Source organism: Idiotropiscis lumnitzeri, chromosome 20 (assembly GCF_059441095.1).
Source record: "Idiotropiscis lumnitzeri isolate Australia: NSW breed Sydney's pygmy pipehorse chromosome 20, RoL_Ilum_1.0, whole genome shotgun sequence".
NCBI lineage: Eukaryota > Metazoa > Chordata > Actinopteri > Syngnathiformes > Syngnathidae > Idiotropiscis > Idiotropiscis lumnitzeri.
The window spans coordinates 7,933,225-7,952,867 of NC_142410.1; the positions used below are offsets into that span (position 1 = coordinate 7,933,225).

The 19,643-nt window shown below is 42.9% G+C and overlaps 1 protein-coding gene and 1 long non-coding RNA gene across 5 annotated transcripts; one reads left to right on the plus strand and one right to left on the minus strand.

The window, feature by feature from the left end:
* Positions 1–1,473: 1,473 nt before the first annotated feature.
* Positions 1,474–16,377, minus strand: qki2 (QKI, KH domain containing, RNA binding 2). Of its 4 annotated transcripts, XM_088284645.1 has the most exons (9): positions 15,793–16,377; positions 14,470–14,618; positions 12,655–12,771; positions 9,464–9,607; positions 8,144–8,231; positions 7,656–7,940; positions 6,823–6,846; positions 5,476–5,553; positions 1,474–3,079 (listed from the first exon to the last, which is right to left on the minus strand). In XM_088284645.1, the coding sequence occupies exons 1-9, from the start codon at positions 15,932–15,934 to the stop codon at positions 3,057–3,059; spliced, it is 1,050 nt and encodes a 349-aa protein (XP_088140771.1). In that variant the 5' UTR covers positions 15,935–16,377; the 3' UTR covers positions 1,474–3,056. The 4 variants fall into 4 exon arrangements, with proteins under 4 accessions (XP_088140771.1, XP_088140773.1, XP_088140774.1 ...); XM_088284647.1 differs by lacking the exon at positions 6,823–6,846; XM_088284648.1 differs by lacking the exons at positions 1,474–3,079; positions 6,823–6,846 and having other exon boundaries at positions 3,095–5,553; positions 15,793–16,376.
* LOC148317447 (uncharacterized) lies at positions 16,246–19,130 on the plus strand. Its single transcript, XR_015840046.1, has 3 exons — positions 16,246–16,492; positions 17,352–17,503; positions 19,024–19,130. It is a non-coding gene; the product is annotated as an uncharacterized LOC148317447 (long non-coding RNA).
* Positions 19,131–19,643: the final 513 nt, after the last annotated feature.

The window sequence follows — 19,643 nt, forward strand, 5'->3', positions numbered from 1 at the left end:
TGGGAATTTTAGGAAAAATGAGTCCCAAAAGCCAGTTACACTTTGCAATATAAAATTTGGTAGACATGTCCATCATGAGTAAACCCACAAAAAAGTCTCAAGAATACATGCCTGAAAAAGGACTGCCATTTTGTTTTGAAGCAACCACTTTGAGATTTGGTATATTCAAGACTTGAATTTTGAGAAATCATAGCCGCCAAACTTGTCACTGAGCAACAGGAAATTTGGTAGACTGAAATGCGGGGACTCTGAAAAATTCAATTCTTGAAGCCAGTTTCTCTTGGCGATAAAAAATTTACGAGGCATGTCTCTCATGAGTGGACCTACGAAAAAGTCTCAAGAGGCCCCGCCTGAAAAGACACACGAATTCCGCCATTTTGGATGAAAGCGGCCATTTTATGAGCAAGATCTTGTCCCATAGCTTCCGAATGTTAATCACTTTAATTTTTGTCATTTTGTGATATCGCCAAAGTTGGATGACTCGCCGTAAAAATTCAGCTCCGCAAGGTCAAAATTTGACAAGTTGCCCTGTGTGTGATCATCTCATCCTGAAACGCGTAATTGGTGTCCCCCCCCCCCGTTGGCAGAGTACCATACAAGCAATAGTGCTAATCCTGATGCTCCCATTTCATTCAAATATCTTCGTCCGGAGTCTCTGGACCAGCTGTTGTTGTAGGAGTTGCACTACTCGCTGTGATCCTGCGCAGATGTTTCAGGGCGATCTTGCGCAATCAATTTCCCTTATATTCCCTCGACATTTCGACTTCCAAACCTGACACCCCGGCCCGCCCTCCACCTCCTTGTTGTACATGTGCATGCCTCGCAGAAACCATGGCGAGCCGGGTGTGTTTTGTTCTCTCTTATTGCACAAATATGTGTAATGCCCTCTTCAAGTGGGAGACAGGATGGAGAGAAGACAGGGAAAAGGGGGAAGTGGGATGGAACTTTCGTGGCCTTTTCCCTGCATTTCATCTAAAAGGGTGTGTTTTGTTTTTTTTTATTCAGTGTTGGTGTGTGTGTGTGTGAGAAAAGGCCTTGTTTTTGGTGATTAGTATGCAGAAAGGAAGCCTATTTGCATAATTAAGTGCTACACAGAGAGTGAGAGAAGCAACAAAGTTGGTTAGTTTTTTTTTTTACCACAAAGAGTTTAATGATTACGTTACTCCCGCTCACAATGTTAAAGAGTCCATCATCCTCATAGCCATCCATTTTACTTTTTTTTTTTTTTAAAGAACACCTCGCAAAAAAAAAAAAAGCATATCGACAGGTACAATTAAGTTGTTAAACACAGAAAAGTTTAGTAAAGCCTATACAGTGGTCACTGAAGGGCAGATTAATACGGACCTACACTGTTAATTGTCAAAAAAACAAAAAAAACAAATCGAGGCAAGCAGAGGCGCTCATCTCCAGTTAACACACAAAACATCTCCAGTATTTCAGGACACATCGTATAGCTGTATATAGTAAGGCATCAACTCTGAAAAGGTCATTTAATGTACAAAATAGCATATAAAAATACATATAAACTCGTTACAGGTGTTACGACCCCCAGGATGTTTGATATCAAGGCCTCAGGTGGCTGTGTTGCATGTGCTCGTTTATATAGTACGTGCGGGCAAGTTACGACATAAAACCTAAAACAGTGTCCCATCGTCACACGTGCATAAAAAGACATCTTAAAGATCAGTGCTTCATACTGCGTGGCACTTGGACAGGGATTGGGCAAAAATGAAAAAAAGAGGTACATTGCAATAGAAATGTAATACTGGTGGTGATTTGTTTTTGCTTTTTTTAAAGGCACTTTTGTTGAGTTGTGCAAACTTCCTTTCGCGTTGACTCACAGGCTTGTGAAAGAAGCATCAGAATGCTTGACTTTGATGACTGCGACGCTTTGGCCCTTTTTGGGATTTCACTTTCTTTTTTGTGGCGAGAGAGAATCCGCCTTGGCATTTTACTTCACTTGACGAGGTTAATGGAAGCACAAAATTCAATAAGGCACTCTTTCAAACGGTAGTGATACTTAAAAGAAGTATTAAGAAAATTAAATCAAATACAGCCTCAATGGAACGGTTTAACTGCAGTCAGGTGCTATTTGTAAGGACTGATAAAATGCTAGCATGCTAATAGTTACTTGGCTAACAAATAGCAAGCTAGCATCAAGCGTACAGAAAGGGCTGAAGCTGGTTAATGAGGATTTGACATCTCGCACTGTAGTCGAGTGACATAACATGTTAACTGTTGTATTGCTAACGTATCGCAAGCTAGCAACTGCAGAACAAAAAGCACGGTGACGGCAAAATGAGGATTTGACATCCCGGCCTGTGATAGGGTGTAGCATTACAATGAGAATTGAAAAAAAATGCTAACATGCCATCAGCTTGTTTTCATAAGAGCGATTTGACATCCCGCTCAATCTATCTCAAATGGGGTCTCAGGAAGTGCTAACAGTTTGCCTGTTTTAAGAGATTGGATGGTCAATAATGATTTTTTTAATCCCGAGTTATTTTCTATTTCGAAGAAAAACTGCTTACATGCTAACATTTAGCATTTAGCGAGAACTACAAAATGCCTTTAGGCCGGTCGATGAGGCTTTCGACATCCTTCACTGTGGTTGGGTATTTTTTCAACAACAAATGCTAACACGTTCTCAGTTGATCGCTCATTGAAATGAAGTAGAATGCGATATCAACTCCTCTCTCTCTCTCTCTGTGTGGACGGTTTGAGTGCTGGGTGGGAACAATTAGTATCTTCAGTAGTTGAGTTATAAAGTTTGGACCCTCGCAATGGCATCAGTGGGCAATATGCGAGAAGAAGGCACATGGGCTAAAAGTTCGATGGCAACGGTCCCTGCTGGGTTATCGCCGCTGCGGCCCGCCGTCCGCTGCTGGTTAGACGGAAGGGTCGCTCCCGGCGCCGGCCTCTGGTTGGCTGAGCCGGTAGGGGTGGGGAGGGGGTGGGGCGCGGAAGGACGGGGAGGAGAGCGGCGGGGCCGGGACTGGGGGGGGGGTTGGCCAATGAGACGGGGTGGGGTGGGGGAGTCATCAGTGGAAAAGGTGTCATGGGTTAGTTGCCGTGGCAGCTAGAGTTAGACGGGACACAGACAGACCAGGAAAGGAAACGGAACAAAAAAAAAAAGGGCACACAGAAGGGGACATAAAAAGAAAACAAAAGATAGAAGAGAGATTAGTTTCAGCTAGTGGCGTCGGGATGACAACAAGGCATTTTTTTTATTACGGTGGTTGCACATGGTGCTAAGGGCAGATGCTTGGCTGCCCCTAGCGTCATGTGACCACCGCTACCGTGACGCTAATTCATGCTACCAGACAGTGAAACCATGAGGCAGTGGAGGAGACGCTGTGGTTACCCAAAGTGCACACGGGGGACACAAATGACGACAAGACGCAACTGCGCATCGGTCGCCATCGTAGATATGTATAGGTATTTTCGAAAAATAATTTTTTCCCAAAAAACAACGAAAAATTTTTCGAAAATATCAGGCATATATATAAAAAAGTCTACTCTAAAAATAAAATTACAAAAAAAATCTATATAAAAATCCTCCAAAAAATGTTTTCCAAAAATAAGATGTTTTTGAAGAAAATATATAAATTTTTTGGACAATATACAAGAAACTTTTGCAAATTTCATTTTTTTGGGAATAAAAGTCAACTTTTATTTTCTCAAAAATATTTTTAAAATACCTGAAAATATACTTAAATCTTTTTCTTAGAAAATATTATTTTTTCTTTTGAAAAAATACAAAATAAATTCTAAAAACATTCCAAATTATATTAAAATTTTCCCTTCCAAAAATTGTTTATGAAAAAAGTTTATGTATACATGCATTATATTTGGGAAAATATTATATTTTTTTCTCAGAGAATAATTTAGTCCAATTTTAAATTTCTCATGAATTCATTTGATTTATAAATCACTTTGCCCACAAAAATACAAAATTTGTCTAAAAATATATTTTTTCCTTGAAAATCCCTCCCCCACTTTTCTTTAGAAACTATATTGCTTAATACTTGTAAGATGACATTTTTTGTTTTTGTAGTGGTTGCAAATTTAACACGACGCGCGCGTTGGGTAAGCACGGACGGCATGGTTTCATGTGGGTGAGAGCGTGACCCTCTCGTTGTAAGCAGCTCGATTTGCAAGTAAGGCTGACTGATTATTATTAATATTGATTATGCTTTGCTCCGTTGGCTAGGAAGTATTAGCAGAGCGGCTAATGGCTATTGTGAGCAGAGAGGTGCCATAGTAAGAGACAGCAATGAGAGGTTAAAAGATGGTGATTTTTTTTTTTTTTTTTTGGAGGAAACAAATTCAAAATAGACATTCTAACTACAATAATTTAGAGTCTTTTGTTTGTCTTTGGAGATTTATTTTGTTCTCAATAGTCGTCTTTATTGCCTTTTAGTGTTTTTTTTTTTTTTTGCTTGTTTTGTACAACAGGAGCACCACTGCTCACACACATACATATTGCAGCTAGCTAGTCCATGTCTCTATTGCATAAAACAGTCATGAGGCCTGTGCATTGAGAAGGTCACCTCATCTTTAAAAACAACAACGAAATCAAAACAAACAAAAACACACACACACAAGAGCAACAACGCCGCCTTCCAGGGAACAGTAGGAGCTACACACTCGGAATAGAAGTTTTACATGGAGACACTTTATCTATAAAAAGCATACCGTAAAAATAAAAATGTACAAACTAAAAAAAAAAAAAAAAAAACTACAAATACTTTCAAGCGATTTTGTTCCATTAGCTTCATATAAGCACTTTAAAATCCCTATATACAAATGTATTTTTCTTTTTTTTTTTTTTGCAGCTAAATACATGGCAACAGCACCACTCTGGCTAGGAAATATAATATGAAAGATGTAAACAGTCCCAATGATAAAGTCCAGTGGGCGACTGATAAGACCACAAACAACAGTATTTCATATAAAAAAAAAAAGAGCTTGGAACACAGACTTCAGTAGTCATCACACGCTGTGTTTTAGTAGTAAAATGGGATTAAGTGGCGTGTAGTCATCGGGCAAAAACACTTTTGATCACTCACAACAAAATGCGGGAACTAATGGAATGAAATCGGTATAAATAAAAGGTTCCCATAGAACGTGGTGGGTAATAAGAAGTTGCAGAGATTAAAAAAAAACAAAAAAACGAGGACTCCCAAATCCAGGAGTCACAAGGAAGGGAGTCACATGAATGGAGTGATTCACTCTAATTGAGAGTGGCCGCCCGAGTTATCGAACAAGAGATAAGCGCATCCAGCCCCCATCCCTTCCCTCCTGACATGGTTCCTCCCCGAAACGTCACTTTTACTGCAACAAGACTGTTTTCACATTTGACGCCGAGCTCGGCATGCCATGCTAAGACACACGCACATAAACTGGTCCCTTGGTCTGCATGCACACACGCACACACACACGTACAGTAAAGTGGCTGGTGAGCTAACTAACCTCTGTCTGTGGTCACTACCCTTTGGTAAGGATGGATTCTCTTGTCTTGGCGGCGTACCTTAGCCGTCATGGCACCTGCTAACAAGCGCGACGACGTAGGCCAAAACAGAACACAGAAGGTTACTCATCAGAAAAAGACACATCACACAATGACAGCGGCCACTTCCGGGTAGATTTGACAACGTGCACAAAACTGCCGGTGAGAGGGTGGGGGTGGGTGAAGATTTAACCCTCCTGTTATGTTGCGGGTCAAACTGACCACTTTAAAAAATATATTTTGATTTAAATTTGACTTTTCTGTTTTAAAAAAAAAAAATTATTTAAAAATATACAAGTTTCGTTATTTTATTATATGAAACACTGACCCATGAACATTATCCTTAAGAAACAAATATACAGGATTTCTTTTTTTTAAGTAAAATAAAAATTGGTATAAAACGTCTTAATTTAAAAATATATAACATTTAAAAATCGCTTTGTATTTTTCGTGATCACTGGGAGACCTGTATGTAAAGATTAAGATGAATCTTATGCTGGCCTTATTTTTATCATTTTTTTGATATTAAAAAAAAAAAAGAATAATTTTAAAAATATCTCCCCACCCATGTATGCTACATTAAATATAGCGACGCGACGTGCTAAAAGGGAGAAGGCAGAAATGGCTGATTCTTTTCCTTTGCAAATATTCTACACTCATTTTCTAATGTATTTCATCTCACACATACGCACCTCAAACGCAATATGATAAGTGTTCATACATCACAGGAGGGTTAAGTCATTCAAAGAGGACAGAATCAAGTCGTGTTGTGGTCTTCTGTTCTCTAATTATTAATCCAAACCACTACTTTTGATTAAAAAAAAAAAAAAAAGCTTCACTAGTAGCTTCAAAATCACGCTGACGAGGCACTGGAATCAATAAAATTGCTTTAAAAAAAAACAAAAAAAAAACATATATTAAATCACAAACAGCGCGCTAGAACATCTACACTAGAAAAAAGTGTTAAAATTACAAGCGGAACTATTTATTTATTTTTTTTTAAAAGAAAAGGTTAGAATTGAAGGCGTCACACCACCACGCTAGTCAGCTAATAGAACGTCACGAGCGAGAAGAAGCCATGGACACGCCACAGTAGCGCGAGGAATCTGTTGTCCTACAGTGTGAGCGAGCTGTGAGCCTTTGCTCCGTAGCATACTGGAAGCATTGAGAGGGAAGGGGAGTAGGGTTGGAGTGTTGGTTCTGGAAAGGGGACAGGTTGGGGATTCAGAGGAGGGGGGGTCTCTGCAAGCCAGTCCGTGTGCGCTAAGATGGATAGCTAATCGCTTAGCCTTTGGTTGGGAAAGCCATACCTGCGAAAACACAGGACGAAGGGACTATTAGCCCGACAATGAGCTTCTGCATGCAGGGTTACATGTGGACGGATGTATTACGAGAGCTGGACACTGATGGCTGCCATCGCCCATCGTCATCTCTTGTCATTGAGCGACTTGTGTGACGTGAATTAAAATATCGCGATATGTCTTCACGACAACACACGCCATTAAGAGCATGCGTGGCATTTGTAAAGCTGGAGTTCACAGAAGAGTTTCAAGAGAAGCTGTCCCATGAACTAATAAATACAGCACATCAAATTCTGGTACTAATTCTATTTAATGCGACCAGACGTGGCATCTGTAAAGCTGAAGTTCACCGTGGCATTTAAAGATAAAGTTTTGAGCAAATACATGCCGCACCTCTTACTAAAGCTGTAATTCTCTTTCCTACGACATGCGCTACATGAGCAGATGTCCACAACCTCAATCTGTGAAGCTGAAATTTACAGCATTGCGCGCTGGTCTTCAATTCTGTTCCTCCAGGGTGCTTGTCCTGGCTGTTTTCCATCTCTCCCTGCTGCAACACATCTGATTCAAATGATCAGGATCGTTATCTCGCCTCTGCAGGCCATCATTTGAATCAGGTGTGTTGCAGCAGGGAGAGATGGAAAACAGGGCAGGACGGCGGCCCTCGAGGAACGGGATTGAGGAGCTTTGGCATAGCGTATATTAGAACAAAGAGCAAATTCTGCATGCATGGCACTGACTAAATTTCAATTTTTGGGTTGAAGCTTTGGAGCCAGGTATCCAGGTCTCATAATACATCCATTGTCCATGTAGGAATATGATAAACCGTTGCGATTATTTACCTAATACGCCGGTCGAGTCGATGGGGTATTCCAATATGGAGGGCGTCAATGTGTAGGGGTACTCGTAGGGCGTGTAGATGATCCCCGACTCGGGTCCTTGCTGCACCAGCGCCGGATGTGGGTTGCCGCCCGGCACGAGGGCGGAGCTCTGGATCTGGCGGATCAGAGGCATGATGGTCGGCGTGGTCACGGGGGTGGGGTTGCGCAGGGTGGGCGGCAGGACGGGCGTGGGGCCGGTGATGATGCGAGGGGCCTGCGGGGTGCCGAGTGGGAAGCCGGCGGTGGCTGCGGGACACACGCACGCACAAGATGCACAATGATTGTGTGTGTGTGTGTGCAGAAGCGTATACACAATGGACAGGGGACGAAGAAGGGACAAACAGTCTATGTTACAAGGAACAGAGCCATTGTTTGTGTATACAGTGGTCTCCTGTGCAAAGACCCCCACCACCCTCAGGCTCCCTCCCATCCTGTGCTGTGATCCTTACGTGTCTTGACATTGGCGTCTCTGTAGGTTCCGTTGAGGATGGCCAACTCCATCAGCTGCATTTTCTTCAAGTTGTCCTCGCCTTCAGCCTAAACAAGAACGCACGCAATCTCAATCAATATCAACGTCAAGGTCGTAGGGCAAGGAGGTCAGCTTTTACTGTGTTACTGTGAAAGAGCAGCATTATGTAACACCTTATGTAGGTATTCCGCGTCATATGACGTAAAACTTCGGTTGGTATTTTAGCCAATCAGAGACTCGAAGAAAGTCAATTCCGGGAAAAGGCGCAAGAACATCAAAAGTAGATGGAGATAAAGGACGACTTCCGAATAGCCTGTATAATAAACGGCAAAGCAGTAAGGTTAGCATAAAGACAAGCAAGTGCTCTAGAAAATAAATGGAAAAAAAAAAAAGACAAACACCAACGTCACACGTTGACGTCATCTGGCCCGATAATGTCCGCAAGTAGACATTCAGTCATCGTCAGAGACTGCGAACGGCTAAACACATAGCGCCAACACCCCCAGCATACCAACTCCACCCAGTGGGTGCTATTTCGTGAGCAACAAGCTAATCGCACCTTAGCTCCAGTTACTGGCCACTGAGAAGCTCGGCTGATTTACTGCTTCAAGGCAAACTTGCGCAGGTTAAGCCAACACGTATCATTAGTCGGAGCCCGACTAACGTGGAATGAGCAGGTGCCGGTGCTCCTGACGACCACGACGTATGACGGCCTTAACCTTTTCGGCTCGACTGCAATAGAATTCCCCCCCGCTGGTCTTTTCATTGCGACCCAGTTGTTGCAAGAGGAAGCAGCTTTGTGATTTCACAATATACGCTCATGTGTGTGTGTGTGTGTGTGTGTGTGTGCTATTTTCCACATGTGAGCACTGGAGGGAAGGCGGGACGTTATGTAGGTGGCGCCGGAGAATGCGAACCCCGCAGAAGAGTCCAATCAAAACGGCTCCTTGTGCACGGACAACAACGACGACAAAAAAAAAAAAAGAGAGTGTGGGGGGGGGGGCGGAATATTGTAGCCGGTTGTTGGGAATGAAGTGAGTTGTGAACGAGTGAAAGGAGTGATGGAGTGGGGAGGACGAGTGAACAGACTCGCCATTCATTCGTGCAGCCTTTCAAACAACCCGGCGTTGCCGTGGCAACCCCTTTTTGTGCGTGTTCCCTAATTACCCTAACCCCTTACACATACTCACACACACACACTTTTGGACCGACAATCCGCTTGCCCCCCCCCCCCCCCCCCCCTTTTCCGTGCATACCAAAACGCTAAACTCTCATCCCCGTTTTCTTTCGAGATACTCACAGCGGGGATGAGGAGTTTCTTGACTTCGTTGATGGCCCGCTGCAGTTTGATCTTGGCGCGGTTGTGCGTGTCTTCCACCGTAATCAGGACATGAAGGTCCTCGCTCAGGTGCTCCCAGTTGGGCTTGCCTCGGTTCATCTCCTCCTGCAGGGTGGACGACAACAAGCTTGGTTTGTATGCGCGGCGTGGGCACTTTCCCATTCACGCGCTACAACGGGCGACATCGAATTTGGTGCTGTGGATGCTTTTTTTTTTTTTTTTCTTCAATATAATCGTTCAACAATATGTTCGATGTGCCCCCACTAGTCTAAACATGGCATTCTGATTAATATTGTCTTTTTAGAATCTGAATTAAACAGCAAAATCCACCTTTTAGCCAATGACCAATCACGGCTCACTCTGACTCTGGTCATGTGACTTATTTAAAATGACATCTCCAATGTATTGCGCTAATGATGAGATTTAATTACAGAGAGCAAAGGAATGTTGTTTCAAGAAATAACTTGTCATGGCTTGTGCAACTTTCGCAAACTCCCCAAAATCACTAAACCTTCCCGCAATTTTCTGACAAGTCACAATCGTTGCAACACGCTTATCGTTACTGTGTCCTTCATCTCGTCATTTCGCCGTCACTGTTCGAAACGATGAAGCTACTTTGTTCAGACTGTTGTTGGGGAGTTGACCTTTACATGACTGGATTTGCTTCTTGTTTCACTGAATATTATGTCATCATCATGTTTTTCGTAATTATTACTGTATTTACAAAGTATTTTTTTTTTTTTGTTTCTATTTCTGAAGGTTGTCTCTGGTTTGAGGTATGCATGAGTTAGCCAAGACCCGCTGCGAATTGCATGAATTTGAATCATCACTTCAAACATCATCTTTCAGTTGATATAATTGGTTTACAAATGATTTCCTTTAGAAAAAAAAAAACATTGGCATGTTTGTCAGTACTACACAAAATGTAAAAATCCCAAATACTGCAGTATTTTCCTATTATCCATTTTATTCTGTATTTGATACAAACATGTAGATGCTCTTTTTTCAAATATATATTTCCCAAACAACTCTCACTGAACCACAATTTTAGAATCGCGGCTCTAGTTCATATTTCATAACTCCCAAAAAGAAAAAAAAAAAAAAAGTAATCGGAGATGAATATTTGATGCAACCACACGCTGGCGGAAAACGAAGTTACGAAAGCTCCGTCGCAGTGTGGGGCGTGCAGGCGGGGGTGAGAGACGGCCCGCTCGGCGAATGTTTTGTCAAGTGAGATGTATCGTTTTGAAGAGCACTAAAAGTCAACATCTTTTCTCTCTCTCCCCCCCTCACCCACTGTGTCTCTGTTTTCCTTCCTCTGTGTGTGCGTCTCTCTCAGAGGGTGTGCGGGGTAGGGAATGTTCTAGAGAGAGATAGAGAGGGAGAGAAAGAGGTGGGAGGGGAGCGTCGCATGGAATGCTGGACTTGCTCCACCTGCCGTTTGGAAAGCTGGAGCTATCCAATGGGAGGAGAGACCAGGGGGAGAGGAAGGAAAGACAGATGGACCCCGCAGCGGGACAAGGAGAGACAAACTGAAAACACATTGTGGGTGGCGAAGATAGATAGATAGATAGTGTGCAAAGTTATGATTTCCAACAGCCCCTGAAGGCAACGCCCATTTACAGTCTGTCAATAGATAAATAGATGGACAAACAGACAGTCTGAGGGAAGCTATGATTTCAGACGGTCCCTGAAGGCCACACCCAATTTCATTCCATTTTGTAGTTTCGCCCAATTCCGACATTCATCTATTGCGCAATCGCGACTGGTGATGTCTGGACACCTCCTGACACGAGTCATTATCATTATTTTGAGCGCGTCAAAGGAACAGTACTTCCTGTGAAAACAGGAAGTGAGGCCTCGCTCGCTCACTATTGCTCTGATTAACGTAATGGCATCTTCAAGTCATTTTAACCTTTGAAGTCTGACAGATGAACTCAAATTCACCCGTTATTATCAATTTAAGTGTTACTGTTGTTGCTATTGCTAGCCCCGATAACATACTTGAACATTTGTCTTATGTTGCGTTAGCGGTAGCGTCTGAGCGGGTGCTCAGTCTTGTGTCCTGCACTTCTACACACACACCAGCATGGATGCACATTTTGCATTTCCAGACTGGAGCAAAAATTTTGAATAAAGGGTTCATTTTAGTAAATATGCACAAGATTCATAATGAGGCGTGTTCTGGTTCCGGTAACAATCTTCATTCACGCGCTAATAATTGAAAGGAAATTCACAACTGTAAGGAGCAACTTTACTTAAGTAAGCGATTGTTTTACGAAATTAAATTGTCATGTCATGTCTGTCCTGCCGGTTTGTTGGTTGGTGAGGCTTATTTAACTTTTGTAACCTTTGGTAAATGTATTTAAATAATTACCCAGAATTGCGGGCATATCTTATTAAAGCATTAATTAACTGGAGCCACAGCTGTTTCTTACTTTTACTTGAATGATTCCGCCATCTGTCAATTTTCTATGCCGCTTATCCTCATTAGGGTCACGGGTGAGCTGGTGTCAGGCTTCATATGTACAAACAGCCACTCACATTCGCCGAACATGCGAGTTTTTGGAATGCGGGAAAGCCACGCAAGCAAGCGGGAAATATGCTAACCCGACACAGGATGGCGCCAGCTGAGATTCAAAACCTAAACCTCGGAACTGCGAGGCGGATATGCTATCCAGTCGGCTAACTCATTCCTTTCGGATTCACTAGTTCAGCCTGGGTTGTTAGTGGAAATTAGATTGATTTTTTTCCTGCATGAACAAGCACGCTAAATAGTACACTCATGCTTTGAACTATCATTACCTCATTCAGTGCCCGCCCAGGTAAAAAGAATGTATTTTTGGGCGTCTATACCCGTCAATGGCAGTGAATGAGTTAAAAATAATTTCATGCATTTTTAGGTGGGTGGTTGTCAATAATTTGTGGGGGTTTTTTTTTTCATTTTTTCCTCCAAAGAATAATCACTGACATGCCGTTAGCGCTTAGCATGTTCATTGGCCAGGCTTTTTTAGTTTCTGTGGGGCAGCTCAAGGGGGAGCCCTGGAGCTACAGCTGTCTTCCAGCTCCTTTAATAGGCGAGCACTTTTAGTAAATGTAATAAAATAAGATCTGCAAACGCCCCAGGAGCCTCTTTAAAAAGTGACGTGTACCTTCTTCTTGTCCCGCATTGAGCCTTTCCCGCGCACCATGATCTTGCAGCCGGTCTCGGCCTCCAGCTGTTTGGCCGTCAGTCCGCGCGGGCCCAGGATCCTCCCGACAAAGTTGAACTGCGGGCCGAAAGAAAAAGAATGAAAATAATACCATACCCAAGGTGGTGGCATCCGACATGAGCCAATTTGGGGTCGGCGGTGTGCTTGTGTGATGTGTTTTGCGTTACCAAGCGAGACCAAAATAGATCATTATATGGGGGGGGGGGCGCTTGGCGCTATGTGCGGACGGCGGCACTCGCTTAACCTTATCTGTCACGGAGACTGAGTGATTAACAAGACAGCTGCCCCGTGTGTGTGAGTGTACGTGTGTATCCTCATTTCACACAAACACACAATACTTTCTCAGTGGCTACACGTTGACGGCGCGGCGACCTCTAACTCACATGGGCGCACACACACCAGATAGAGACCAATGGCTCCTCTAAATTTAACCTTGATCTCAAGCGTTTGCCCCGCTGTCATGTGAGTGAGGACAGCCTGTCTTTGTGCCGGCTGATTGGCGAGCTGATGCGTGCTGGTGGTGGCGGAGGGGAGGTGAAGGGTAGGGGGGATAAAAAAAAATAAATAAAAAAAAAACAATAAAAATTGTTGAAAAAAAAAAAATAATCATGTGAGCCCTTCAATCTGGATCAACACAACTCATATTGAAGTACTTAACTGTACTTGGCAGCAGTCGCGAGGATGTGCCGGATGCACGTGCGCTTCATCGGGCCTCTTATTTAGGACAGGGGAAAAAGAATTAATCCACCTTTGTAAGCGATGATAAATATGGATGAGGAATGGCGTCATGATGATTAAAATTGCTCGAATAATCGGCATTTATCAGTAAATAAATTTTAAAAAATGAATTAAAGGATCCTTATGCTTTTTGGGATCAATTAACTAATTCACTACCAGCCGAGTAAAAAAAAAAAAGGATCTTCGACGTCTTTAGCCGTCAATGGCAGCAAATGAGTTAAAAAACTGAGGCGCGCCATTTCCTAATGTCGTAACGAATTTAAAAATTCCTTTTCAACATTTTCTTCTTGAAAAAGTTTATTTATTATTACTCTGACAAGTCAACATTTTCTTTTATCGTTAAGGCCTGTATGTTGTCTCGTATTTATGACATCACAGCTTTTTTCTTATTGGCTGGATGAATTTAGAATTGGTTATTTTATTTTATTTTTTTATTTGATTTTTTTTTAGAAATGTTTGTTTTATTTTTATTTTTTATTCCACCAATTAAATGTTGTCGTTTGTATGACATCACAGTTCACGCCCTCATGGCATCTCCTTGTGTGATGTTATTTCCTGTTGGTAGGATGAATTTTGAAATCGTAACTCGTTCATTCATTATTCCCGTAATGAATTTGGGTCCTTTGTATGACGTCACAGTTTATGACCTCATTTCTTATTGGTGCAATAACCTTAGAAATTACTTAACTGCTCATTATCCTGGCATGTAAATGATCTCTTTGGTGTGACGTCGTAGCGCTTTTTATATTCGTGCGATGAATTAAAAAATATCTGTGGTCTTTAGAAATCACTTGTTTCTCATTATTCCAGGAACGAAATCCCCTTTTGTGTATGACATGACAGTTTACGCACTAATTTCGGATAATCGTACGGAGTTTTAAGGACATTGACCGGTCGAGTGGGCCCAACTGACTTTTTGGCCTCCTTCCCGCCACCGACAGGAGATAAAAGGGTACGAGCGCGAAAAGTAAACACATGGCCGAGCGGTTCAAAGGTCACACACTGGCTCCCACTCACGTCAGGGTACTCTTTGACCGGCACGTAGAGCTTCTCCTGCAGCTGGGCCACCGGTCCGACAGCTTCGGGCAGCTCCTCCATGTCGCGTCCGTTGAACATTCCTCCGTTCACTGTGTCGTTATACATATCCTTGCGTACTCGCCCGATCTCTGCCCGGATGAGAAAGAAGAGACTCATGAGACACCAGGGACAGTTTCTCTTGCTATGTTGACACATTCTCTTCCCTTTTAACCCAGTAAATATGCCCGAGAGGTCACTGTGACTAAATAACGAAACTGGACAAAAAGCATCGGTCATTTTAAAAAACACGTCTGCTCCTATGCGCAGAGGCCCCATTAAAACACTGTCATGCTCGTAATGTTTGTTTAGGCTCGACCCGGCGGCCCACAATGCCTCTGTAATGACACCCCGGCGCAATAATAAGTGCTTGCATGCCAATCGCACACACACACACACACACACACACACCCACACGACCCAATAGCTACCTTGAGGCACAAATATCATCTGACCTCAGCAGGCCCGGTGGCTAGAATTCCTTAACAACCTATTGTGACCCTCCACTTTTGGGTCATGGTGACACTTTGCCGCGGGGAAATGAGAAGTGATAGAAGGCCATCGCGAAACGCCGCCATGGTCAAGTCATGTTGCTTTTGTTTCATGTCACCAATGAATAGTTGTCACGTCAATTACAGTACAGCACGTGTACCACAGAACTGTGCAAAATGGACTAAAGGGTGAGCGCAGCTCTCCGGTCTGGGCGCCGGTCCACATAACTCAGGCCTGAGCCAGAACACGCCGAACACGGGCCACTTTGATTCTAAACGCGGCTGTCACGCTATCATGTGGTGCGAGAGAGACAGAGACACTTGGCCTTCTGCCTATGTGTGTCTTTAAAATAAGGAATTGACGTGTTGGGGGAAAAAATTAAGTCAGTATTGGTAAGCTTGAAAATGTATTGAAAATAACGAGGGGACGCTATCGGAATGATGTCATTATTTCAGTATTGGCGCTTTAGTGAAGAGGAACGGAACTAGTTGCCCAGTGACATGTTGTGTCGTTCCAGTGCAGGGATGGGCTGCATCACTCCCACCATAAGCCTGCGCATTAGGTCACTGGCAAAGACTAACAACTGTCTGTTTGTTCCCATCACCGACTCGCTCAATCACACGCTCGCTCTGCATGTGTGCAACTGATAAAGCACAGAGAAAGGTGTATTGTATTGAGATAGAAACTTTAGAAATGTCACATTTGGTCAGTTTAAAGTGACATGATCGAGCCAAACCCACCCCACCCAACTCAACACCCACCCAACCACCTTACCTTCATCCAGCAGCCGCTCCAGATGTGTGAAGATGCCGCTGAAGTTGGGCAATGAACTCATCACCTTCCTGTCGTTCATCAGTTGCATTAAGTAGTCCGGGTTGGACTTGGGTCGCTCCTTCACCTCTGTCTCCCCGACCATGGCTGAAGCGTCGACGCAGAAGCACTCTGCTAGGATTTAATATTAAAAAATTCTGTGGTGAAGGAGGGGTGTTAAAATATACAAAAATAGTCCCCAAACGCAGCGATGCCAGGACACCAACGTCTTCCGGCCGACGAGCGTGTCTCTCAAGCGGCTACTCTTCAAATCACAGCCGCCCCCCCCCCTGCTCGGTTCCGAGCCCGACTCGTCTCCCGATGATGCGAGCCCCTCCTCGACCACCCCCGGCGACTTAAAAGTTGTTTTTACTGGAGACGGGGGGTGGGAGGAGTTCCCTTGAGAGTTGTTCAAAGTGGACCGCGAACAAGTTAGTGGCGGCTGCGGTGTCGCGGACCCGGGCTCGCTATCATATGATTACAGTAGTGCGGGTGAGCACGAGTGGGGCTCTGGGGAGCGCGCCGCGCGTCACCGTCAACGCCTGAGGGGTGGAGGCTCGTGCTCGTCCCCATTGAGAAGGCATACTACAAACGCCTCCTCCCCTCCCTCCCGTGTGCCTTCGCGCACGCGCGCGCACAACAATACGGACAAGGCAACGTGAAGGTATGCGCAACTGTTGCTTCACTTCTACTGTCCTGTCCGACCTGGAGCGCGCGCGCGCGTGCGTGTGGCCAGCGAGTTTCGTTCGAAGGCTAGCTAGCTTGCCGCACATTAGCATACGATTACTTTACAAATTAGAATAGTTGTGTTTGTCTGGATTGAAAATAAATATTCATTTATTTTGAATTACATTTAACATAATGTCTCTTGTAGTCCACGTCACGTTGATTTTTGAGTTAATAATCAAGTTCGTTAATGTGATTTCTGTATCTACGCAATGGCAATCAATTAGCCATTTACCAGATGGTTAATTCAGAGTGAGTATCTTCTCCTTGCGAGTGTTTTCATTTTGTGTTTTGAGTGTTGTCACTCAATAGGCGGGGCAGGGTAGCGTTTATATAGCGCATTTCAAACACAACATGCTTCACACAAGCAAAGCCACAACACTAAAAGATATTTATAAACAGGACAGTTAAGGACAATAAACAACAGCCAATATGGCTCTTGCTTTTTTTTTTTTACTTCACTCAAGTGGCAGCACAGAAACTCACTTGAAATATACATTTCCTGTAACAGCAAAAACTCAAGAATTCAATTCGTTTAATTAGCTCGTGAGTTTAGCTTGTTAGCTCGATGTGTTAAATTCCAACATAATAACGAGCTAAATTTAGAACCACAGGCTCTACAATAATCCAAAGCCATTCTGCATGAAATGTATCATTATCATTGCTTAGTGTCTATTGACATACAGGCATGACTTTAACAAGTTTATGAAAGTTGCAAACTTGTGAGGCTGTCTGTTTGTCACTCTTGTGAATTTCAAATAAATATAAATGTGTTTTATCTCCTGTTTTCTTTCCAGTGAGTGAAATAAGGCTAGTGGGGCGACACGCCCCGGCATCCTGCGACTGTGCAACCAGGTGGATGCTTTGCTGAACTAACAAGGCGGCGCGAAGTGTGCGCTTGTTCTCGCTGGGTGGCTGCCTGAAATGTCAGCGCTGAAGGAACAGATAGGTGCGAGAGTCTAAACATAACCTGCTGTAAATCACACGCACGCACGTAGGTGAGACAATATGTGTGTGTGTGGCTGTTGGTGGGTGGGATGCTGCCTTGTCTATATCAGTGTGTGTGTGAATTGTGACGGGGCAGCATGGTAATGGCTGGTCAGCTGGTATGGCGAGTATTCAGGGCGGGGGCTGTGCATTGTCCTCTCATGGCTCCCCAACAATGCCCCTCTGAGCAGCTCGCCACACATCTACCAGTCACGGGCCTCTCGCTCACCCTCTCTCTCTGCTGCTTTACTTTCCATCGGCCATATTTATTCAGCCGGGGCGAGGCGTAAAGTGAGACGCGATGGTTGTTGTGAGAGCCGCGGTGCTCCTGACCATTTGGGCGAAGGTCAAGCAGCTCGAGACCCCCTGCCGCCTCCACTCCCACCCCTCCACTCACCATACTTCAAATCAAAGCACATGTCATTCACACTGGAGCTGCCAAGACAACTACATACCTCCATATATACGTCATGACATGATGCTCACACTGAATAATTTATAGCTCCTTATCAGTTCTGAATGGCCTTATTCAAAAGCAATGTGCATATGGACAAATAACTGATGACATTTTATGATAACGTGCCAAAAGTTGTTTAAGTCATAGGATTGTCTACATATAAAAATGTCATACATAAATTCGCTATTGTAATTGAAATACGTCACTCATTATTCACTTTCCGGTGGTGTCCATATTGAATATGTATCTCCAACTTTTGTGACTTTTGTGTCTGAATAACCAACAAGTAAAATGGCAAAACCTTTATTTTATTTTCCCCCAAAATATAAATATTTCAGATAAATACAGCAAAAAAGGATGGAATTTGTCCATATGTAGAGCATGTACAGTATCTAAAAAAGTTGGGAGTTATTGTTTTTGTAAGAATAATGTAAATATTCGGGATAAGACAAGAAAAAAAAATTAAAATACGTCTGTACTTTGGTCACTTTTTCCCCTCTTGTTGGTGTAATTCTTCCCCAAATTGGTGTTCGTAGGAAAAGCATGCACCTCCAAAATTTGTGGGTTTTCTAAGATAAATATTTCATTAAAAAAAGGAGATACACTTGAATTCCTTCACTTTTAAATTCTCATTGGTGAAATTTGTCCTAATATTCTAAACATATTATGAAAGTTTTTAGGGAGTTTCATCTCAGAATAACATAAATATTTTGAATTAAAATGGCACAAAAAACTTGAAGAAACACATCTGTATTTCCTTCACTTTACAATTCACGCCAGTGTATTTTGTCATAAAACTCTCGTCCATGTCCAATGGAAAACTGTTTTGACATTTTAGAAGCTTTATGTAAAAAAAAACAACAAATATTTCAGACATAAATGATAATACAAACTTTTGCAATAGTGTAGTAGTAATAAAGAATTGGTTATATTGCTGATAAAATATTAATGGCCCATCTCATATTAACTTCACTGGAATGCCAACATCTGTTTGTGTTTGAAATATGACTTCTTTACTTTTCCAGATTTGTTTTCTTCTGTAAAGATTTGTAAAAAGACGCCTTCTTGTGGACGATCCGTGCAACTGTCTCTGGTCAAGATGTGGAAAAAGACCCCAAAATGAGGAAAACGCAAAAAAGGTGAGTGTTAACAAACTTATATGCGGCAAATAATTGCAGATGATTTCCAAATTCCAAAACAACTTCAGTTTAAAGCAAGCGGGTGGACAAAAGTTTCAGCGCATTACCTACAATCACCTACAGGGGGCGACAGAGAAACAGCAGCTTTCTCTCACTAAAAATAAACGTACTGTACTTTAAACACTTTGTATTGGTATTGTGGATTTAACTTTTTGTATTAGAATTGAATATAATATATTAATTAATTTACATAAATTTATTAGATTTTTGGCCTGTAGACAAACAGATAGATGGTGGCATTAATTCAACAGCGTTTTTTTTTCTCTTGCGCCTTTCCCTCTCTGACTCTTGTATTTATGTGACGTATAAATGCTCGCGGTAGGACATCAGCTGCTCACCTGGCTGAGGGGGACTCAGGCTAATCTCAAATCCGATTAGGCTCCTTATCTACTCAGTCGTGCTTTTATGTGCTTTGGAGGCAACTGAAATACCATGCAAAGAAGAGA